Consider the following 23670-nt stretch of genomic DNA (forward strand, 5'->3'; position numbering starts at 1 on the left):
GGGGAACCCCGTTCAGCAGTCCCCCACCTCCTTCTGGAATTCAGCTGTCTCCCAACCAGCCAACAAACACTCCTTGTGCGACCCTCAGCTGTTCTTTCTTTCTGCTCCGGGCACACTTCTGTTTTTAAAACAAGAAAAAGAAATAAAATCACTTATTACAGATTTTAGATTCCAAATACAAATTAAGATTTTAATTTGAACAAGAAACCACATTAAAGATGACCACGGCACTCTTTTTTCAGCCTGTTTTTAAAAAGTACCTTTTGATATTCCAATTTCTTTATAATTTTGCCTTTTGACCAAATTTTTCCCCATAATAATCTGACTTAAACACAAAGTATCATTCACGCACTTACGGATCAGCGGAGTTCCGAAGCTGACATGGGCTCTACACACAGTGAACTTTACCACCATACCAGTGTTTTCTGCTCAGGCGAATCCTTCTTTCTCCAGAAACTTGCCATTAGTGTTTCCAGGGTTGAAGTCCAGCCCCAGGTCGGGTCGCCATAAATGTTGGTGCCCCTCATTCGGGCGTCATATGCCGGGGTTCTTTTCCCAGCCTTACAAAGGATTCAGCATTCTGGAGAAAGGGGCTGCGCATAGATGATTAAGAAGGAGTCCAAGGATGAAAGATAATTTTGAAAGGCATTGGGGGTCAGAGGATCTTCAACTAAAGGAACTGAAGACTCCCTTGTCTAAGGACCCCATGGTATTTATTAAACACAATTTGTCCTAAGGCAAGGTGGAAATATACACTTCAAAGGGTAAGGTTTCAAAGGGTTTACAGAATCATTGTCAGTTTGGGGAATAGCCTACAGCTGTTCAGGTGTTTGGCCAACAGTAGGCAATAAAATGCCTGAGCTGTCTGGCAGCAAACTATTATCCTATTCAGGTTTGAGGGAAGTGCTGTTTAGCCGTTTCCAACAGGTAAACTACATTTGACTCAACCCTTTTGAGCTCCCTCAACCTTTTGGTGAAACTCTTATAATTATGACATGCTGGAATTGGTTCTCAGCACTAAGGAGTATATGTTTTAGTTCTTTTTTTAATGTTTGGTAAATCTCCCCTTGTGAAGCTGTCTGAACTTGGGCTTTTGTTTGATTGGAGATTTTTTATTACTACTTCTATTTCATCAGTTGTTATTGTCCTATTCAGGTTTTCTGATTCCTCCTGATTCACTTTTGGGAGATTATATTTTTCTAGGAATTTGTCTGTTTCATCCACATTTTCCAGCTAGTTGGCATATAGTTGTTCATAATATTTTCTTATAATCCTTAGTATTTCTGTGGTGTCAGTGGTTACTTCTCCACTTTTGTTTCTGATTTTATTTATTTGAGTCCTATCCCTTTGTTGCTTGATGAGTCTGGCTAACAGCTTATCAATTTTGTTTATCCTTTCAAAGAACCAGCTCTTGGTTCCATTGTTTTTTGTATTGTTTTTGTAGTCTCTATGTTACGTATTTCTGCTCTAATCTTTATTATTTCCTTCCTTCTACTTACTCTGGGGTTTTATTATTGTTCTCTTTCTAGTTCTTTAAGTTGTAGGGTTAAATAGTTTATTGCTGATTTTTCTTGTTGTTGTTGTGTGGTGTTTTATTTTTGGGGAGGGGGGGGCATTGTGTGTGGTTTGTGTGTTTTTTTTAGGTATGCCTGTAGTGCTATGAATTTCCCTCTCAGGACTGCTTTTGCTATGTCCCAGAGATTTGGGGTTGTTGTGTGTTCATTTTCATTTGTTTCCAGAAAATTTTTTATTTCATTCTTGATCTCATTGGTAACCCATTCATTATTTAATAACGTGCTATTTAGCCTCCATGTGTTTGAATGTTTTGGGGTGTTTTTACTGTAGTTGATTTCTAATTTCATTCCACTGTGATCTGAGAAGATGGTTGATATAATTTCAATCTTCTTGAACTTGTAGAGACTTATTTTGTGCCCTAACATGTGGTCTATCTTTGTGAATGATTCATGTACATTTGAGAAAATTTGTACATTCTGCAGCTTTAGGGTAAAATGTTCTATAAATGTCACATAAATCCATCTGACCCAGTGTGTCCTTTAGAGTCTCTGTTTCCTTGTTAAGTTTTTATCTGGAAGATCTATCCAGTGAAGTCACAGGGGTGTTAAAGTCACCTACTGTGACTGTATTGTTGTTGATCTCTCTGTTAAAGTCCTCTAGAAGTTTTTTTATATATTTGGTGCTCCCATATTGGGTACATATACATATGTTTACCAGGGGTTATATCCTCTTGTTGGATCGATCTCTTTAGTATTATGTAATGAACTTTGTTGTCTGCTGTGATGGTCTTCATTTTAAAATCTATTTGTTCGGTATGAGTATTGTTACTCCAGCTTTTGTTTCTTTCCCATTTGCATGGAAACATTTTTTCCATCTCTTCACTCTCATCCTCTGTGTGTCTTTTGTTTTGAGGTGGCTCTCTTGTAGACAGCATAGAGTTGAGTCATGTTTTTGTATCCATTTAGCTACCCTATGCCTTTTGATTAGAGTATTTAATCCATTTACTTTAAGGTTATTATTGAGAAGTACTTATTTATAGCCATTTTAATTCTGTGTGGTTAGGTTTCTCTCTCTGTTTCTCCTCATTATAGCAGTCCCTTTAGCATTTCTTGTAATGCTGGCTTGGTGGTGATGTGCTTCTTTAGCCTCTTTTTGTTTAGGACGCTCTTTATTTGATTATCTATTTTGAATGATAGCCTTGCTGGATATAGTAATCTTGGTCTCATATTCTTGCTTTCCATTACCTTGAGTACTTCATGCCATTGCCTTCTGGCCTGTAGAGTTTCTGAAGAGAAATCAGGTGTCAGCCTTATGGGGACTCCTTTGTAGGTAACAGTTTTCTTTTATCTTGCTGCATTTAAGATTCTCTCTTTGTCTTTAATTTTTGGCATTTTAATTATGATGTTTCTGGGCATGGGCCTGTTTGGTTTCTTCTTGTTTGGGGTTCTCTGTGCCTCCTGAACTTGTGTGACATTTTCCTTTACCAGGTTAGGGAAGTTTTCTACCATTATTTCTTCAAACACCTTCTCTATGCCTTTCTCCCTTTCTGCCTCTTCTGGCACACCTGCTATTCTAATATTGTTACGTTTCATGTTGTCCCACAGCTCCCTTAAGCTCTTCTTTTGTTTTTTAATTGTTTTTTTCTTTTTTGGTTCTCTGATTGATACTTTCAACTCTGTCTTCTAAATCACTGATTTGATCCTCAGCTTCTCCTAATCTGCTATGTATGCCTTCCAATGTATTCTTTATTTGTGTTATGTCATTCTTTATCTCAGACTGTTGTTTTTTTCATAGTTACTATACCTTTTTTCATGCTGTTGAGCATCTTTTTCATCATTACTCTGAACTCGATTTCAGACAAATTTCTTATCTCTGCTTCAGCTACTCTTCTTCTGGAGAATTCTCTAGTTCTTTCATTTGGGGATTGTTTCTTTGTTTCCTCATTTTGGCTGTCTATTTGGGTTTGTGACTATGTATTAGCTAAATCCTCTACACCTCTCAATCTCTAGTGCAGGATAGTGTTAAAGGCTGTTTCTGACTAATTAGATCAGGCAAAGACTCAAAACCTCCAGAGGCAGGCTAATAGGATTCCAACTTGAATTGCTCCTCAGGCAATTGTCCTCAGGTGTATCAAGAGTTTTTTCAAGAGGGTGGGGCAGTTGCTTCTGTCCGGAGGCTAATTGTCGTAAGTGGCCTCAGAGCAAGGTGTTTTCCAATAGGGTGTGTCAACTGTCTTCCCCTCAGGCAAGGCAAATATCTATGTGGGAAAGATGACCTCTGCTGTGTGAGGGAATGACTCAGCCCAAGAAACTTGGGGTGTCTGCCTTCTGAGCTCTATCCTCCGAGTCCCCAGTCCTGGCTTCTGCTCTCACAGCTCCAGTCCACTTCACCCTCCCTCTGCCAGAGCACAAGGTGGGTGGCTCCACAGGGAATTTTGTGCATTGGACCTTTAAGAGGGTGCCTGAAATTTTAGCTGTCACTCCCTGGCAGATAACACCCCGCTGCTTTTCACAGCCAGATGTTATGTGGTACTCTTCCCAGTTTTAGTGCTCTCTGCTGGGGGTGAAGGAGAGCTTGGGTATTAGATCTCAGAGGTCTCAGTGGCAACCCCCCACAGCTGGGATATCTCTCCAGGTCTTCAGTTGCTGTATGTGTGCGCCAGGCCAGCCCTTTCGCACCTCCGCCCCTTCTACCAGTCTCTATGCAGTCTCCACTTTTGGCCCTCAGGTATCAGGGTTCTCTCCTGCGAGTTTTCCACTGATTATTCAGGAAGTTTTTTCATATTTTAGTTGTAATTCCAATTTGTTCCTAGGAGCATGTCCATGCAGCATCCACTTAGTCTACCACCATTTTTAATCCTCTAAAATAGACATTTTAAAACAAACTAAAATCAAGATATCTTTCCACTAACAAATCCTTACTGAAGGAAAGTCTAAAGGATGTACTTCAAGCAAAATGATCACACATAGAAAGAATGGGGTGCAAGATGAAATGATCAGCAAAGATACTGAGACACATCTGGGTAAATCTAACAAACCAATGACTAGATAAAGCAATAATAATAATGCCCGATGTGTGGGGATTTTAAAAAGAGAGAGAATAAAGTGCTGACAACAATAGCAAGTTGAGTGTTAAAAAATATGAAGGACTTAGTATAGTTCACAAGAGGGTGAAGGCTGCACTAGAACTGCCATCTGGGTTAAAATGCTGAAATACTTCAATACTGATTAGGAAAGATAAATTTTCCACTTTTTGAGACTACAAGTGACCTGACAACATAATCCAGTATTGGCCACAGAGACAAGTAATGGGGCCTGTACATGTGCAGGCATGGATGGGGTGGCTGAGGCAGCGTCTCTCCACATCACTCAGGGATACGCAGCAAAGTCTGAGCCTGTTTGTTAGCAGGAGCAGTGTTGGTGGCAGGGGCTGAGGCACAGGCTTTCCAATCCAGGCCATGAGATGCACACCCAGCCAATGCTGGTTGCCACAGAACTAATGTCTATCAATTTAGTGAGAAAGTTAGAAGAACTTGATGCAATTCTCCATGTCAAACCATGACTCAGACAGGAACTGATGGAATTATGATGGAATGATTTAATAAACAGCTCATGTTATAGCTTATATAAATTGAAATCACTTTTTTGATATATATATAGCTTATTTATATAATAAAGGGGTATATAACTATAATGCTTCATTTATAGTCATGTGCCATATATCAATGGTTTGGTCAATGACAGACCACATATACAATGATGGTATTCCATATAGCCTAGGTGTGTAGTGTTCTATACCATCTAGATTTGTGTACATGCACTCTGATGTTTGCACAATGGCAAAATTGTTAAAAGATGCTTTTCACAGAACATATTGCCATAGTTCAGCAGTGCGTGACTATATAGATTGAAATATTGATTTAAAATGTCATTCTAGTAGTTGAATATATTTAGTATCACTGCTAGGTAGAGGCATTGATTTACTTGAGGCTCTAAGTATGGACATTAAAATATATACTATTTATATGTATATGTGTGTGTGCATGTGTATGTAAGAAGAATTTACAAACTAATAGAAAAATAAATAGAATGAGAAAGCTAAAAAAAAAAAAAAAAAAAAAAAAAGCAAAGAACTGACCAGACCCAGAAGAGATTAATTTGTTGAGACCAAAGGTTTAGTAAGCAATTCAAGCTACTCATCAGGGGGAGAGCTTGGGTGCAGGAGCAACAGAGGCCAGTCCCAAGGGTACAGAGGTAGATGAGAAATAGGTCAGACTCTGTAGAGGCCCATTCACATGTGAAAAGTTAAGGAGAAGGTGCATAGGGCTCTCACAACAAGCTGGGACTGGTTAATTCTTCCCACCTGGGACCATCTATAGAGTGATGAATAATACCACCACAACAAACATTTTGCCCATTCTTCAAAGTGAGACCTTGGCCCCGGGCATCTCCAAGTGCTTTGTCAGGGAATTAAGGGATTGGCCAATAGAGTCAATAGATTCAGCTCTGCCCAGGTCTGTTATTGGCTTGGTATGCTCAGGGCTACAAAGCTACTCCCTGCTCTACACCAGGGTATTCCAGGAGGAAAAACCTCATGTGTCTAAGGCCTGGGGTCAGAATGTACCAACAGGGCCCAAGAGGACAAGATGTGCCTTAGCTTCTGCTCCCAAATCATACTACTATCTTGGGGGTGGGTGAGTTGGCCCCTCCCTGTCATGAGGACACCCTAGCCATGCCTTGGTCAGTCTTGTACCTCCTTCTGGTGGGCTTAGGAAATGGGATTTACCCAAAGAAGAGGAAACTGTTCAAGTATACAGGAATCTAGCCTAAGCTTTTGATACTGAAAGCCACATCTGGACAGGAGTGAATTCACCAAGTGGTGGCACTTTTCTTTGAGGGGTCCTGGGACATGGTTAATAATTACAACTGTAGACAGTTACTGAGCATTCTGTGTCCAATATCATACAAGTCAGCTACATACTATATATGCTCATGTCATCTTGATTGATATACTTATGAGGAAACTGAAGCTCAGAGAGGTGAAAATACTTGACCAGAACTGAGATTCTAACCCAGGTATATTACCTGCAGGAAAAGAGCTACACCAATACTCACCCCAGGTCTACCCAAGCCCATATCCACCAGCGTTCCCTAGGCCAAATTCTGGACCTCACCCTATAATCAGTCAGGACTATTCCTTTGGGATACTATACAAAAAGCAAGAGGCAAAATGCACAAAGTCTTGTAGCTCACTGTGCTGAGCCCAGCCAGGAAACCAAGACCCCAGGAATCCCTGTCGCCTGCTTTCTGGGCTGAAGCTTCTTGTTGTCCTGGAAACAATGACCTCAGTGACTAATAGTGGCTTCATTTAGGAATTTGGCACTAGCTGCTTTTTACCCTCATTGGTGAGGTGCTTTGTGCAGTTCTTAACCCTCTCAGTCCTAGGCAAGCCAGGACAGCTGGTCACCATAGCAAGAAGGCAAGTTGGATACACACACAGCACCATCCAGAATTCTGTCAAAATTAGTGTGGCACAGAGTTTAAGTGCCATGAACTATGGTCTCAGAGCACAGATCTCAGCCCAGGGCTGTAGCTGACTCGTGACCTTAGAAAAAGCACTTCCCTCCAGGAGCTTCAGTTCCCCGATCTGACACATGAGGACATTCCAATTCTATGGAGGGTGAGGTGACATCATCCAATTAGTGTCACCAAGGCAGTGCAAAGTGCACCACCTCTTGGAGAAGCAATTTGGCAAAACCTGGCAAGTCATAGGATTACTCACATCCTTTCACACACTTTCTTATCCCTTGGGACTTACAATTCCAAGGTAATAGCTCAAGGGAAATAGAAAAGTTCTCTGCAGAAACATGTGCATTGCAGGACTATCTATTATGGCAAAGAGGTGGAAGCAACCTCAACACTAAAACAAGAAGCAGTGAACTAGGGATGCTACATCCACTAGGAGGAATCAAGTACTGCAGTCATTAGAAAGGTCCACAGGCTCTTGGAGGGCAATTTAAACCAGCTTGGGAAAGGCAAAGCAACATGGCCAAAATGAAAAGGTGTTGCTGCAGAGAAAGACTAATGAAAAAGGGAAAGATGATAATAATAGTTGTACTGTTTGGTAAGATCAGATGTAAATATTTCTGCATTTTGTCAGGTGGTGTACACCACTATGATATTATTTTTCACACACACATAAAAAGGAATTAATAAATGTGAAAACTTTAGCTGTAGTCTCCACAGCCGCTCCTGGGATTAAATCAGTCAGCCATGTGCTGATTGGTGCCCATGCAGACCAAGGGCCTGTGAGCCTTGCTGGATCTCCCTGTGCTGCCCAGAAATGGCCTGCATTGCAGCAATTGCCAGGCAACACAGGGATGGAGCCAGGACTCCTGACATTTAGGCTAGTATCTCACACTACCAGCCTTCACCCCTCAAGCTCTCTATTGTGGTGACAATATCCACACCTGGTACACTGGTCAGAGATTTTGGCTGCAATCAAAGAAACCAATTCTGGCTGATTTGGGCAGAAAATGAATGTATGTAAGAATATTATCAAGTAGCTCATAGACTTTAGAAACAATTAGACATAAGCATTAAAGGAAAAGAAGACATTGACCAAATAATGCTGAGAAGCCAAGAACACAGCCAAATTCCATAGAGGAAAAATATGGAGAAGCTAGGCTATTGTAAAGGTTTGGCTTGAGTGGCTTCTCGCGATGCTCCCACTCTCAAAACCTATTGCCCACAACCCCAAAAGGACCCAGACCCAGGATGCTGCCTTCCCTGCTGGGTTCCCCAGATAGGCCACTGAGTCTATGCCTAAGGACCTCACTGCCCCAGGCATACATGACTCAGTGAGGGCACCAAATGCTCACCTTTCAAATTTATTCTTTTCAGGGCAACATGTGGACATATCCTGGTTCCAAGTGGCCCACATTAAAGAGGATGGGATACTCATGGAGAAGCCAGCCCCGGTGGAGCCACATTACATAGTCCTGAAGAACCCTAGCTTCTCCCCCATAGGTGTTCTACTGAGAATGATCCATACAGCCCTGTGCATTCCTATCATCTCCAACGTATTGCTCTACTACCGCCTCCAATCCAAGGAAGTCAACTTCCACCTCTACCTAATCCCCAGTGACTGCACCATTCAAAAGGTTGCCCCAATAGCTGGAAAGGGCAGGCCAGGATGGGCTGACAGAGACATGACATGCATCCAGAGAGCCCCCTAGATGGGTCAACTGGGCTTAAGTATGGGACATGGACTGGTCTCCTGTCCCTAAGGCCTCCCCCAACTGGGTTCACTGCTTCACTACTCATTGCTAGACACCTTTTGCAGCTTCTTTCCAGGAGTCAGAAGGATGGGAGGGCTCCCTACCTAGAGCTGCACCCACTCCTCCATTCTCACTTCTTCTCTAGCAATGCCCCAATTCACACCCTGAACACAGCACTGGCCAAGTGTGGGGATCTCTGTGTAGCAGTCATTGGGTTGGGAGAGTTCATGGGTGATATAACCCCTTCACCCACATAAATATGTGGAAATACCACCTCACCTTGTTCAGACCAGATTCCATAGGATGAAATCTCTGGACTAAACCACAGAAACCCTCCTTTCTTAATTAGTGTCTGTATGCCCCTTAGGCCATAGATGATGAAGAAAAGAAGTTCCAGTTTTTTCAAATACGCAAGCCGCCTCCGCTGACACCACTCTACATGGGCTCACGATATACTGTGTCTGGTTCAGACAAGTTGAAAATAATCCCTGAGGTGAGCAGTCTAAATATTTCCTCCTCCCTGAGAGGTCATGCTTGGGAATAGCTGTGAGGCAGGTTTCCGAGCTTCCCCAGGGGCAGGCCCAGTTAAGGTTGGGCAGACAGCTTCAAAGATTGGAAGAAAGGAGGATAGTAAGAGGCAGGTTCATATTCAGGATAGGGATAACAATGGGGTTTGACTTAGGGGAAGTGAGAAGTGTTGGGCTATAGGATGCTCTTCAAGCAAAACCAACAGGAACACACCTGTAGCTGAACACAGTGGGATTATTACTCATTGCAGTGAGAGAACACACACCAATGGGAACTGTGGGCCCCTCACATCAAAAGACACAGAAATAACCTATTTCAGGATTTGGGCCTTAGTTGGGTAATTTTGGGGAAGATCTAAGGAAATGAAGATTTGGTCTAGATCTGGTATTGTCAGAAGGCAGGGCAATTCTATGATTGGGAACCTCTATACATTTTCTCTCTGGGAAGGGCAGGCACTGCAGGTGTGAAGGTATAATTGCTGAAATAGCTCATTTTGAAGTGGAATGGGGTGAAGTTTGACGATTGTGAGATTGTATGTGTTCAACAGGAGGATAACACAGCAGAAATGGCAGCATCAGATTAGTTTGTAATAACAATGAGGTCTAGTTGTGAGCATCACATCAGGTTTGGACATCAGGGGCTGTCTTCTATCCTTTCTCGGTTTCCCCTTTTCACCAAAGGGAATGACGTCAGGCCACTGGACATTCATCCATGTTCACCATTGCCAAGATTTGTTGCTTAGGGTCAGACTTTCAACTGAATGGTAGTTTGCAGTTCAACCAGAGTCAATCTTTTTTTCCCTTCTGTTCTGAGATGAGTCCTTGGACCACTTTAAGTGACAATGACCGATGGTATACATTTCCAGCAGTAAGGAGAAATAATTATATAACTTTTAAGTTGAGAAACATGAATCCAAAAATGAATATCTTACATTTCCCTGCTGTGTCAGATCTTAACAAGGGATTGGAGACATGATTCAGTCATTCATCAAACATTTACCCAGTTACAACCATATGCTGTCTTCATTTGTGATAGTCCAGTGAACAAGACAGAAAGGCCCTGCCCTTGGGAAGATGACATTCTGGTGGATGAGACCTACATAATTAAAGAAAGGGACCAAGAACCATGAAGTGCTGTGAGGAAAACACAACTATGCCACTTAAGAGAGTGACTTGGACTGCTTTATACTGGGTGGTGAGGGGAGGAACCTTTGAGCAGTAACATATAAGCTGAGACCTGAGTGACAAGAAGGGTCCTGGGAGGTGAATATTTGTAACAGAGCACTTCAGGTGCCGAGATATGGAGGAGCAGGCACCCTGATCCCTCCACATGACAAATAGGAGGTCAGTGTGGCAGAGCTTAATGAGTGTAGCAAAGAGAGAAGAAAGATGGAGTCACACAAGAGACAGAGGTTCCCTAGGGCTCATCAACTATGTTGCCCTGATGTGGAGTTTGGATTTTGTTCTAAGTGCAATGACAACATCTCAGAAGTTGTTGCTTGGTAATATAAGAGCTGCTTTAGTTTCATATAGATGCCTCTGGCTGCTGGGTAAGAATGGGTGATAAGAAGACAAGAGTGAAAACAAAGGACAAATCAAAAGACCATTGCTATGGTACTGGCAGATGCTTTGATTAGGGAAAAAGCATGAAGTTAAGTTGATGGATTAAGGGTATATGTTTCAAGTACAGCCAATAGAACTTGACTTATAAGAGAAAAAGCTAGAAGGAGAAGAAGAGGGAGGAGGAGGAGGAGGAGGAGGAGGAGGAGGAGGAGGAGGAGGAGGAGGAGGAGAAAGAGAAGCGAGAAAGCTAAGAATTAAAAATGATGCCTGAATATGGAATATGGATATTCAGTGGTAGTAGTGCCATTTACTGCATGTGGGGAAATGGGAGAGAACATTTTTAAAAGACAGTTGGGAATCAGGAGTCATCTTGAATGTGATTTAGAAAAGGGGATGGATATACATTTTCTGTTGATTAAAAGTGTGTCAAGATGGGAGTGGCCAGGGAAAGGTCAATGCGGTGGGCGGGGGTGGGGGGTGGGGAGAGGAGACATATGTAATACTTTAAACAATAAAGAATTTAAATTAAAAAAATACATAATAGCCCTAGCCAGTTTGGCTCAGTGGATAGAGCGACTGAAGGGTCCCAGGTTGGATTCTGGTCAAGGGCACATGCCTGGGTTGCACGCTCAGTCCAACGTGCAGGAGGCAGCCAATCAATGGTTCATTTTCATCATTGATGTTTCTATCTCTCTCTTTCTCTCCCTTCCTCTCTGAAATCAATAAAAATATATCTTTTTTAAAAAATACATAATACTTGGTAATGATAATAAACTACGATGTTACTATCTTTAAAAAAAAAAGTATGTCAAGCTTAGGATCCATTAAGAAGACAGGATTTGGGCTGGAGAAATGAGAATTTGGGTTCAAGATGGGGGAAATGGAGGAAGCAGGATCTGGTTCAAGATGAAGGGAGAGGGATCTGGTATAGGATGTGTGAGCACTACATTATAGGTGAGTTCTGACTCATCCATGGGGTACCCAGCCATGCCCTCTTCCTTCTGAGTTAGGATTTGTGGAGAATGAAGAAGAGCAGTGCCTGAGATGGCATTAATTTCAGTAGAGATCATCCAAGGGTCCCCATGGAACTGAGCCAGGCCAAGAAGGTGTCAGGTGAGGAGACACCTCACTTGCAGGATGAATGGTGGCTTCTCACATCACCACTTTTTCTACAGGAACTGGAGCTCTGCTATCGAAGCCCTGGGAAACCCCAGCTCTTCACTGAGTTCTGCGTTGGTCATTTGGGGTCGGGGATCCAGCTGCAGATTAAAAGCAAAGTTGATGAGACTGTGGTATGGGAGGCCTTGGTGAAATCAGGTAAAGTCAAGACAAGTCCAGGGAGCTCAGTGGTGGGAAACAGAAAGTCAATAAAAGAGTCTGCCTCTGTGTGTGTGTGTGTGTGTGTGTGTGTGTGTGTGTGTGTGTGTGTGTGTGATCACAATTTGCTGATGAGAAGAAGTAGCCCAGAGAACTTATGCGATTTTTTTTTCTAGTTACATAGCAGTTGGTGTGACTAGAATTTGAATTAAATTTAGTCTGACTCTAAGCTCCATTCCCTCTCCCGTGCACCATGGTGTCTCTACACTGCCCTTGATTTAGCAGATTTTGACACCCACAAGGCATTTGGCAAAATTTCTCATAGTTGATTGGATATGAGATGAAAAAATAATAACTAGACAATTATATGGTTGTATGAATTAAGCCAGTTATGGCAATAGCACATACACTAACCTGGATCATTTAGATATTTTCAAAGTAGACGAGGTAAGCAAATAATGAACTTTCAGGAATGAATGTAACTTTACAGTGTCTTAAACCAGCACCAACACGCCCAAGAAGCAAAATCCCTCAAAAGTCCTTCTAGGGCCTGCTGGTGTTGCTCAGTGGGTAAGGGTCCATCCATGAATCAGGAGGTCATGGTTCAATTCCTAGTCAGGATGCATGCCTGGGTTGTGGGCTCAATCCCCAGTTGGGGACATGCAGGAGGCAGCCTATCGATAATTCTCTCTCATCATTGATGTTTCTAACTCTCTCTCACCCTTACTCTCTCTGCAATCCTATCTAATAAAGAAGGAATATGCTAATTGACCATCACACCCTCACAAAGATGGTGGCGCCCACAGCCACAAGATGGCAGCACCCAGTCCCCTAAGCCCCGCCAGCCGCCCAGGGCTGGCCTGTGGTGTAGGCAAGCCTCAGATGTCAGCTGCCCAGATGCCCAGGGCCAGCCCAAGGTGTAGGCAAGTCTCAGATGGCAGCTGCCCAGCCGCCCAGGGCAACCCAAATCTCAAGTAACCAGGGCCAGCCGAGGCTTGCGCTGCCAGCAGTGGCAGCAGCAGAGGTGTGATGGGGACATCGCCTTCCCCTGATAGCCAGGTCACCTCTTGCCCCTGAGGGCTCCCGGACTGTGAGAGGGGGCAGGCTGGGCTGAGGGACCCCCCCTCCAGTGCATGACCTCTAGTCAATAATAAAAACATGTTTTAAAAATAAAAGTCCTTCTAGGAAAAAGCAGATCATGTTCACTGTTAAAGCATAGTGAATCTGGCCCTCGCCAGTGTAGGTCAGTAGTTAGAGTATCAGCCCATGGACCAAAGGGTTGCAGTTTATTTATTTATTTTTTAAAATATATTTTATTGATATTTTACAGAGAGGAAGGGAGAGGGATAGAGAGCTAGAAACATCGATGAGAGAGAAACATCGATCAGCTGCCTCCTGCACACCTCCCACTGGGGATGTGCCCGCAACCAAGGTACATGCCCTTGACCGGAATCGAACCCAGGACCCTTCAGTCCGCAGGCCGACGCTCTATCCACTGAGCCAAACCGGTTTCGGCCAAAGGGTTGCAGTTTAATTCCCTGTCAAAGGTAGATACCTAGGTTGCAGGTTCGATCCCCGGCCCCAGTCAGGGTGCATGTGGGAAGCAACCAATCAATGTATTTCTCTCACATAGATGATTCTCTCTCACTCTCATTCTCTCTCTCTTTCTTTCCTCCCTCCCTTCCACTTTCTCTGGAAATTAATGGGAAAAATATCCTCAGGTAAGGATTAACAATAACAAAAATATATATAGTGAATATGCCTCCTGAGGTGCTACAACAGGCTTTCCAGGGAGGAGAAAGATAATGGTTTTTACTCGTCTTGGCTTGGGTGCAATCACAGGTGTGTGGACTAACCAGTCCTAGCATCAGACCTCCTTTGAATCTCACTCTGGCTCTTACTTGCTGGGTGATCTTCGAAAAATTACTTCACCCTTTTGAGTGTCAGGTTCCTCATTTATAAAAAGAGGGTCATATTGCCTAACTTGTAGGATTCTTGGAAAGATTAAATAAATTATGTACATCAAGCATGTCAAACTCAAAGGCTAACACAGGCCAAATAAACAACGTTTAAGTTTATGTGGGTCGCAAATAAACAAAAGCTTCAATTTTCATAGAAACGTAGGTTCATTTTGATAGAGACATGCTGAGTACAAAGGGCTGAAATAAGTGAGTAATCGTTAACATAAAATAATAGAATATTTTAATAAAATTTAATATTTTTTCTTGAACATTAACTTACCAGACACTGAATAACTGCACAAATTAGTAAGTGTAACACAAACAAACCTATTTTTCTTGTTCTCCGAAAGTGAAATATTTCCTGTTGCTCACACCAAACAAGTCAGTTCAAGACTAATGACATGGCAATCGGCTGCCAGTATTAGTGGAGAGAAATGGTGAATCTGCACATAAGGCATGTAAGGGAAATGAATGCAATACGATTAATTATGTGTAACAGGATATTGTAAAAATTAAATTACGAAATTTTTATTAAAACATTTCTTACATACCGTTATATTGACTGGGCTGCAAAAATATTCATTGTGGGCTGCATATGGCCTGCGGGCCATGAGTTTGACATCCTTAATGTACATGCATATCTCATGCAGTGGTCCTTATAAATCAGGGATGGGGAACCTTTTTTCTGCAAGGACCATTTGGATATGTATAACATCATTTGTGAGCCATACAAAATTATCAACTTAAGAGGATCCAAGATGGCGGCGTAGGTAAACCTAAACTGCTGCCTCACACAACAATTTCAAAACTACAACTAAAAGACAAAACGTCTATCACCCAGAACCACGGGAAAGCTGGCTGAGTGGAAGTTCTACAACTAGAAGGAAAGAGAAAAGAGCATTGAGACGTGCACAAGCTCTGAAAAGCTGAGGTATGGAGGCGCGCGATCCGGGCTGGCGGCAGGCGTTGCTTTTTTCAACCCGAAGGGAGACAAGCCCCTGATTACTCTGAAATCCAGTTTCTGGGGAGACGCAGGGGACCCAAACTCCTACGGGGAGAAGCTGGACTGTATGCCATCGGGTCAGAAAGTGAGGGTGGCTTGCTTGCAGAGCTGCGTGCAGGAATAATTGTTTACTGCACTGGGGCACAGGACGTAGGGACATGGTTGGAGACACAGAGCAGGCTTACTGGCAGCCATAGCTGTTTGCCACGCCCTAGCCTAGTGACGCCCTGAGACCCCGCCCCGCACAACCTACAAACCCACCCAAGCTTCAAGCAGTGGCTTTAGCATATGAATGGCCTGCCATATCACAGCTTAACCTAGCAAACTTGCAGCCCGGGTCAGACAGCTCCAAAACCTCCAAACCCCAAGCAAAGAGGAGAAAACTGTAGTTCTCGCTATAGCTCCTGCTGGGTGGCCTCAGACAGTAGCTGACCTGCACCCCATTGGAGATCCAGAAGCCAGTGTACCTAGTGGTCAGTGTGAGAAACCAGATTTCAACTCCTCACATCCATAAGTGACACATTCAAGAGGCAGACTCAGTGAGCACCAAAGCCCCACTGAAACAAGTCCTGCACCATAAGCGTGTCTCCAGTGCAGCAGTTCTGCCATTATAGACACAGCAGGTCCTCACAGCCAATTAGCCTGGAGGTCAATTCCTCCCAGTGTACCAACAGCAATCAAGGCTTAACTACACCAAGACTTTGCACTCAGCCCACAAAGGGGTGTACCAAGAGTGTCCACCTCAGGTGATTGGGAAGGCTGAGCTACTAGCCCCTATAGGTCACCTACCACACAAAGCCACTCCATCAACACAGGGAAGCAGCCAAAATGTGGAGACAAAGAAACATGTCACAAATGAAAGAAATGGAGGAAAGCAAACTACTGGACGACATAGAGTTCAGAACTACATTTATAAGGTTACTCAAGAATCTTCTAAAAACCTCTGAGGAACTTAGTGAGACCTTTAAGGATCTTAATGAGAATGCCAAAAAAATGGAAAAGGACCAGTCAGAAATTAAGCATACACTGTCTGAAATAAAGAATATACAGAAACTCAACTGTAGATCAATGTACCCCAAGAATCAAACCAAGGATCTGAAATATGAGGAAACAAAAACCACCCAACCAGAAAAACAAAAAGAAAAAAAAATCCAAAAATATGAAGATAGTGTAAGGAGCCTCTGCGACAACTTTAAGCGTACCAACATCCAAATTTTTGGGGTGCCAGAAGAAGAGAGAGAGCAAAATATTGAAAACCTATTAAAAGAAATAATGACAGAAAACTTTCCCTACCTGGTGAAAGAAATAGACTTACAAGTTCAGGAAGCGCACAGAACCCCATACAAGAGGAATCCAAAGAGGACCACACCAAGACACATCATAATTAAAATGCCAAGGGCAAAAGACAAAGAGAGAATCTTGAAAGCAGCAAGAGAAAAACGGTTAGTTACCTACAAGGGAGTACCCATATGACTGTCAGCTGATTTATCGGAAGAAACTATGCAGGCCAGAAGGGAGTGGCAAGAAATATTCAAAGTGATGAATAGCAAGAACCTACAACCAAGATTACTCTACCCAGCAAAGCTATCATTCAGAGTTGAAGGTCAGATAAAGAGCTTCACAGACAATAAAAAGCTAAAGGAGTTCATCACCACCAAACCAGGATTACATGAAATGCTGAAGGGTATTCTTTAAGAAGAGAAAGAAGAAGAAAAAGGTAAAGATAAAAATTATGAACAACAAAATGACATCAAATACATACCTACCAACAAGTGAATCTAAAAATCAAGTGAATAAAAAATCTAAAGAACAGAATGGACTGGTGAATATAATAGAATCAGGGACATAGAAAGGGAGTGGACTGACAATTCTCAGGGGGAAGAGGGTGTGAGGGCTGTGGGAAGAGATTGGACAAAAATCTTACACCTATGGATGAAGACAGTGGCGGGGGGTAAGGGCATGGGGTGGGGTGGGGAATCAGGAGCTATGGGGCGGGGGGGGGGGGAAAGAGGAACACCTGTAATAATCTGAACAATAAAGATTTATTTTAAAAAATTATCAACTTAAAAATTAGCCTACTGCCCTTGCCATTTTGGCTCAATGGATAGAGCATCAGTCCGTGAACTGAAGGGTCCTGGATTTGATTCCAGTCAAGGATACGGACCTCGGTTGCAGGCTCTATCCCTAAGACATGGTCAGGGCCCATGTTTCTCTCTGTCTCTCCCCCTCCCTCCCAATCTCTCTAAACATCAATAGAAAAATATCCTCAGGTGAAGATTAACACACACACACACACACACACACACACACACACACACACACACATAACCTGCTATTTTTGGTCAAACATTTAATTAACTCACCCCTAATGCCTTGGCAGGGCCAAACCAAATGATTTTTATACAGTCCATGGGCTAGACATTCCCTACCCTTGTTATAAATAGTAGCAGTATTATAATTTATCCTTATGTTAAATGATCTTCTTAATTCTGCTCTTTGGAGCTGACAAAAGAATTTATCTCCACCCCATGGGAAAGTCCTTAAGTCTCCTGAAGATGGATCATAGGCTCCCTTAAGTCTCCTCCTGTGCAAATTAAACCTCTCTGTTTTCTTCTATCATTCCTCTTACATTTTGGATTTTAACATCTTTGCCTTTTCAGTCACCTTCCTCAGTAGATGTGCCCATTTGAGGATGAGTCAGTATAGACTCTTAAGACTGTCCAGTCAGAATGGAGGACGTGGGACACCCTCCTTCTTCCATCCAAGTGAACCCGCTGTTCCCAACACCACAACTGGAGCTCCCCTGTGCTTGCCTTCCCTCCCACACTATCAGCTCACACTGAACTTGGGTCCGCTCAAAAACTCTGGCAGTGTCCACAGGGGCTGCTGTGGACTCCCCCTCCTCGATATGCAAGTAATTATTTAATCCCCTGTTTGTTGTTTTTGTTTGCTTTTTTTCCATTGAAATTTACCTATTACTCTGAGGTGCTAAGATTTTCTTAATGTTAATTCTTGATTCTGAAATCAAACTCCAGAACAAACAGTGTGGGAATCGAAGTGCAAAAAAGGTCAAGGAGGTAGATTTACGCTCAGAATAAGGAAATCTCATCGTTGAAGATATCTAGCAAAGATCTCAGCTATTTTTCCACCAGAGTTCCATTCAGGCCAAGACAGAATTAAACCAGGTGTAAAGGGGAAAATTGGGCCTCAGTTTCCCAATATGCATGAAGAAATGGTTTGTCAACATTGTCTCTAAGAGCACTTGCAACCCTTAATCCTTATTCTATCAGAATTAGTCTGTAGCTTGTTCTCAGAATAAATCTCAAAAGAGAAAAGTAGGTAGGAGTTTCAAGGCTTATCATTTGTGTTAATAACTATCATTGATACTGATGCTTATTCATATCTCTTTTCCTCCAGGAGACCTCAGACCTCCAGCTACCCTGACAGGTCAGTAACAGCTGTTAGAGACCACAGGAGCCATGGCAGTTCTGGAGTGTGCTACCTGGTCCCAGAAGGAGGGAAGGGATAAAGAAAGGGGACTCATTAAACCTCACAAGGGTTCAGTCCTTGGAGAGTGGTGTGTGCCCCAGGGCAGAGTTCTCCCCCATTCTTTTTATTCTGGCCCATCATGGCTCTGGCACCTTCCACTGAACAGTCTGAAATGTCTCCATCATGAACCTGACCCCACCCTTAGCTCAGCAGAATGTTAGGCTGGAAGTTGACATGAGGGAGGACAGAGGTACCTTTCTGATGGTCCATGAAACGTGTGGGGATCAGGGAGGAGCCAGGGATGCAGATAAAGGGAGTGAAGAGTTAGGCTGGGGAATTAGAGGGAGAGGATGTGATGGAAACCCTTTCTTATTCATTACTGGCCTCACTTTCATCCCCAGATGCCCCTACTTTGCCACACTTTGTGGACCAGCATCGGGAGCACCTGGTGGCTCGAGTGACATCGGTGGATGCAGTCCTAGACAAGCTGCATGGACAGGTGCTAAGCGAGGAGCAGTATGAGAGGGTGCGGGCTGAGGCCACCAATCCGGATAAGATGAGGAAGCTGTTCAGCTTCAGCAAGTCCTGGGACTGGACCTGCAAAAATCAGCTCTACAGAGCCCTGATGGAGACCCATCCTCACCTAACTGAGGAACTCTGGGAGAAGTGTCCCAGTGGAAAAGACTAGCGGGGCTATTGACAAGCTCGGCAGCTGAAGTCTGAACACCTGCTTATGAGTCCTGGCTCTGACTGCCCAGGCTTTGGGTCTAGGTTTCTTCAAGTCTAAACACATTGCCATCGCCCAGCCAGAGTGGCTCAGTTGGTTGAGTGTTGTCCTGTGCACCAAAGGGTTGCTGGTTCAATTTCTGGTCAGAGCACATACCTGGGTTTCAGGTTCAGAAGGCAACTGATTGATGTTTCTTATATTTCTCTCTCTCTCTTTCTCTCTCTCTCTCTCTCTCTCTCTCTCTCTCTCTCTCTCTCCCTCCCTCCCTCCCTTCCTCCTTCTCCCTCTCTCTAAGCATGTCCTCAGTGAGTATAAATATATAAACAAACACATTTCCATTTGAGTTGCCTTCTTGCCCTAAAGTTATGGAGCATTGATACCTTTGCTGGGCATTATATGTCCATGCTCAATGATGCCACACGGGCTCCGAGGCTGCCTCCCTATTATTAGGGACCAGTAGATATTTGTATATCATGATACATTTTTCATATCATGATACTACATTTGTATATCATGATACTACACGACAGTAAAGCAGAATACTGGGTAGACAGATGGCCCTAGATTGAGACGTTATATGTGGGAGATATTAGATTTAGACTATACAGTGTATAGACTTGTGAGACAATACAAAGGGCAGCACAGGAAGCCATAAGCTCTAATGGGAAGACAAGGGCAGACTATTGGGCAGGCCTGCTATTGGAAAAGAGGGAGGCAGGAGCAGGAAAGGATGAGCCCAGAAAGTGATGGGTCAACAAAAGGCAGAGAAGAGCCAGGAGGAAGGACTCTAGGTCCTGCAGGGCCAGCCCCTACTAATTAGAGCCAGAGTATCAGCAGCCATGCCCTCTGCACCCCTAGAATTTCCCTGTAACCTTGCTCCCATGACACCTCACCCCCTTTAAAACAGGCCTGGGAAGGCATAGTCTGACCCGGGCAGGGATCCCTGTCTTTGCAGCTTCACCCCTAGGGCATACAAAAATGAGCTCAGGGCTGGTCAATACGCAGAGAAAAGAGCTTTATTGCTCGGGCTCCCACAAGACAATTTCTGCACCACACAATGTCATTTGGATACAAACCTGGCAACACTGACAAAGCCGCTAGCCTCTAACTGGGCAGCATCACGTGCATCCGTTAACAATTGCACCAGCTTAGTTAATAAAGTGACCTTCTTGCATCCATTCCCTCAGTCAAAACCAACGTCTACATTCCCACTACTTCCCCTAATAGCACCCTGAGTCGGTGCACCCTCTGGGCCTACTACAACAGCAGGCTCAGGACAGACATTGAACCAATGTTTGCTGAATAAGCAACGAATGAATTCTCAAGTGACAATGCTCTTTTACAATTTGTGTAGGTTGTCCCCCACATCCACTGTTCCCCACCCCGTCATTACACACATACACACACACACACACACACACACACACACACACACACACATACAGGCCGATCTTCCTTCCCTCTGCAGAGCTGAGTCATCCTTCTCCTTCCCTGGCCTCCCCTAACAAGAATACCACCTTTCACCTGAGCTATTTTAGCTCTTGGATTTCATCATCCAGGCTCCTCCCAACACCAGTAAAAGGTTTCCCGCCACAGTCTGCGAGGATCCCAGCCAGGACCCCCATTTGCGAAGCCCGCAAGCTACGGGCCTGCGTCCCAGGAGGTGTGCAGCCTCTGGTCCTGCCCTCCAGGACTCAGTGAGGAGCGTCCATTCCTGGCACACTCCTCGGGCTATGGGCTTCTGCTCAGCTCGCAAGCGACGGTGGTGGCTGCAGCAAAGCCTAAAGCAGGAAAAATGTACAGTCCAGGTCAGCCTGAACCCGTGGGAACAGGGCACACTACCCTGACAAAGACCGCTCCCTGTGTCCTGCACTCCAGCAAAGTCCCTGAGCGCTCAGGTCCCCCAGCTCCCATGCTCAAAGACCTGTCTGTGGGCACAGCTGCCTCCAGGCACAGCTGCCTCCTCCTGCAGCAATGCCCAGCTGGGGCCAGGGCATCCACCCTCTCCAAAGACCTCTTTGGAAGGCCGCAGGCAGTGGTTGGCTCACCCCTTAGAGAACAGTCTCGAGGCTGTGCGCAACCTAAACACAAAATGATAGGTTCCCTGCGCGTGCCCCCACTTCACAAAATGGTAGGGTCTGGGACGTTATCTTACTATAGATGGGGCCGAACTGCACCCCAAGATTCTAAATATTGGGATCTAACTGCCCTCCTGGCTAACGTTCAGGTGCAAATATAGACCCTTATTTTATTACTAGAGGCCCATTGCACAAATATTCGTGCAATAAGCCTGCCTTCCTCTGGCTACGGGCACTGGTTTCCCTCCAGCACCCAGGACCCAGGCCTTCGCTCCAGCCAGAGCTTTCAGTCTTATCTACACTAATAAAAGAGAAATATGCAAATTGACCATACTCCTTGCCGCTCCAGCCGGAGCACGGCTCCTGTAGCTCCCTAGCTCCCTAGCTTCCTCCACCTCCCACTCTCCCCCTCATAGCAGGTGTCCCGCCCTGCCCTGCTGCTCCACCACTGTGTATGAAAATTAACCCTTCATCTTTGTTGTGTTAATTTGCATACTCAATCCTGATTGGCTGGTGAGTGGCAAGGAGTATGGTCAATTTGCATATTTCTCTTTTATTAGTGTAGATTAGCAGCTGCTTCGACATTCCTACTGATGGACAAAGGTAGTGACAAGTGGAGAAGAAAAGAAACATAAAAGCTAAAGCGCAGACCTTGGGAGCAGGGCGCCATATGCGGTCTTTCCCAGACTCTGGGCGGGGCGCGTAGGAGACAGTGACACAGTTTGGTGTTTTTTAATGTTTCCCCGGGGCTGTTGCTTAGTTGCCCGCATATCTAGTTCCAAGGAGAAGACTGGGAGGGGGCAGCGGGGCTGCAGCCCTGGGAGCTCCACTCCAAAGCAGCGTCGTGGTAACCCGTAACCGGGGGTGGTGGGGGATTTGGGGGGGATGAAGCTTGCCGCAGAGGAGCAGGAGGCGGGCGAGGCACGAATTACTGGGAAGTCTAGGTCTTCATAAGAATCACTAGCGGCGTGCGGGCGGGGCCACATAGCGGGAAGTGAGTTGGCTTCTCCTCGGCTCTGATGGCGCCCTGCCCAGGCGCAGGCGGACCTTCCGTGGGGTTTGGAGGTGGGAGGAGGCGGCTTCTCGGAGCTGGGATGAGGTTGGGGCCTTGAAGGTAATAGGTAGGAGTTGTGGTCTTGGTGTTGGCATAATAATGCAGTGATTCTTAATCTTTTGGGGAGTTGTGACTCCCTAAAAAATGTTATAAAAGTTATGAGCCATCAGAAAAACAAAACGAAACAAAAAGTTATGAGCCATCTCACAGAAAGCTTAAATCTCATTTTCTAAAAAACAACAACAAAAAAAACCTAAAGCGCGCAGCACGTCTCCCAAACACAAAGTGAGAGCCCTTCTTTTCCGTTCTCAACCCACCCCCACCCCCCACCGGCCCTGCGCTCACCCTGTTCCGCCCTGGCCACTCAGGCACGCTGTACATGGATATAGGTAAACAGATGGGAGGTGATGGAGAAGGCGACAGCAGCATAGGTAAAAATGGAGAGGTTCAGAAAATGGTCCAGTGCGGGCGCCTCCTCCTCAGGCAGGGGACCTCTCAACCCAGGCGCCACTTCTCCACCTTCTGCCTCTGGCTTGTGGCAGATGTTGGCTCCCCCAGGTTCCAACCCCAGGGAGCTCCAGGGCCCGCATCTGGGAGGTCTCTGCTCGGAAACCTAGTTTATTTTCATGGCAACCGGACGCAGAGCGCAGGAGGGAGGGAATGAGAGCTGCTTGCTGGGAGCCAGGAGGGCAAAAGCGGAGCTTGGCCCGAAAGAAAAAATGTAGAGGGCCAACCAGGATCCCAGCTGCGCACAGGGCTTCCCCAGGACTTTATTTCTCCTTTTAAAAGAAACAATTATTGTGGGGGTCTGTGTGAGTTTTTTTTAACTTAATACATGAAAAAACTAATACATAATATATGTGGAAAATGAAAGTTTGAAGCCACTGTAAGCAAAATCAGTGACAAAATAAAGGCTCCCACAATCCCAAGACCCAGAGACATAGCTAAGGAGTTGCTGCTTTTCTTCCCTTCTTCCTGTTTCCATCTCCCTACATCCACATCTGATTTTGTGTACCCTGAACTTTCTGTGCTCCTCACCTGAACCATCCTCCCACCCTCTTGGCATCCACCAGGCCTTTCTCTGGCTTCCATTGGTACTGCCACAGACTGCTGGCACCACCATCTCCTAGCACCTCTGCTACACTCAAGCTTCCAAG

General features: G+C 44.6%; 1 protein-coding gene across 1 annotated transcript in view; it reads left to right on the forward strand.

The window, feature by feature from the left end:
- The window catches only part of NLRP1 (NLR family pyrin domain containing 1), a gene marked incomplete at both ends in the record, with an annotated part of 98962 nt that extends 79585 nt beyond the window's left edge, over positions 1 to 19377 (forward strand). The window contains 5 exon segments of the mRNA XM_080677366.1: positions 8418 to 8677; positions 9162 to 9287; positions 12060 to 12201; positions 19002 to 19321; positions 19324 to 19377. Coding sequence (XP_080533492.1) covers positions 8418 to 8677; positions 9162 to 9287; positions 12060 to 12201; positions 19002 to 19321; positions 19324 to 19377 — 902 coding nt within the window.
- Positions 19378 to 23670: the final 4293 nt, after the last annotated feature.

Source organism: Plecotus auritus (assembly GCF_963455305.1).
Source record: "Plecotus auritus genome assembly, chromosome: 7".
NCBI lineage: Eukaryota > Metazoa > Chordata > Mammalia > Chiroptera > Vespertilionidae > Plecotus > Plecotus auritus.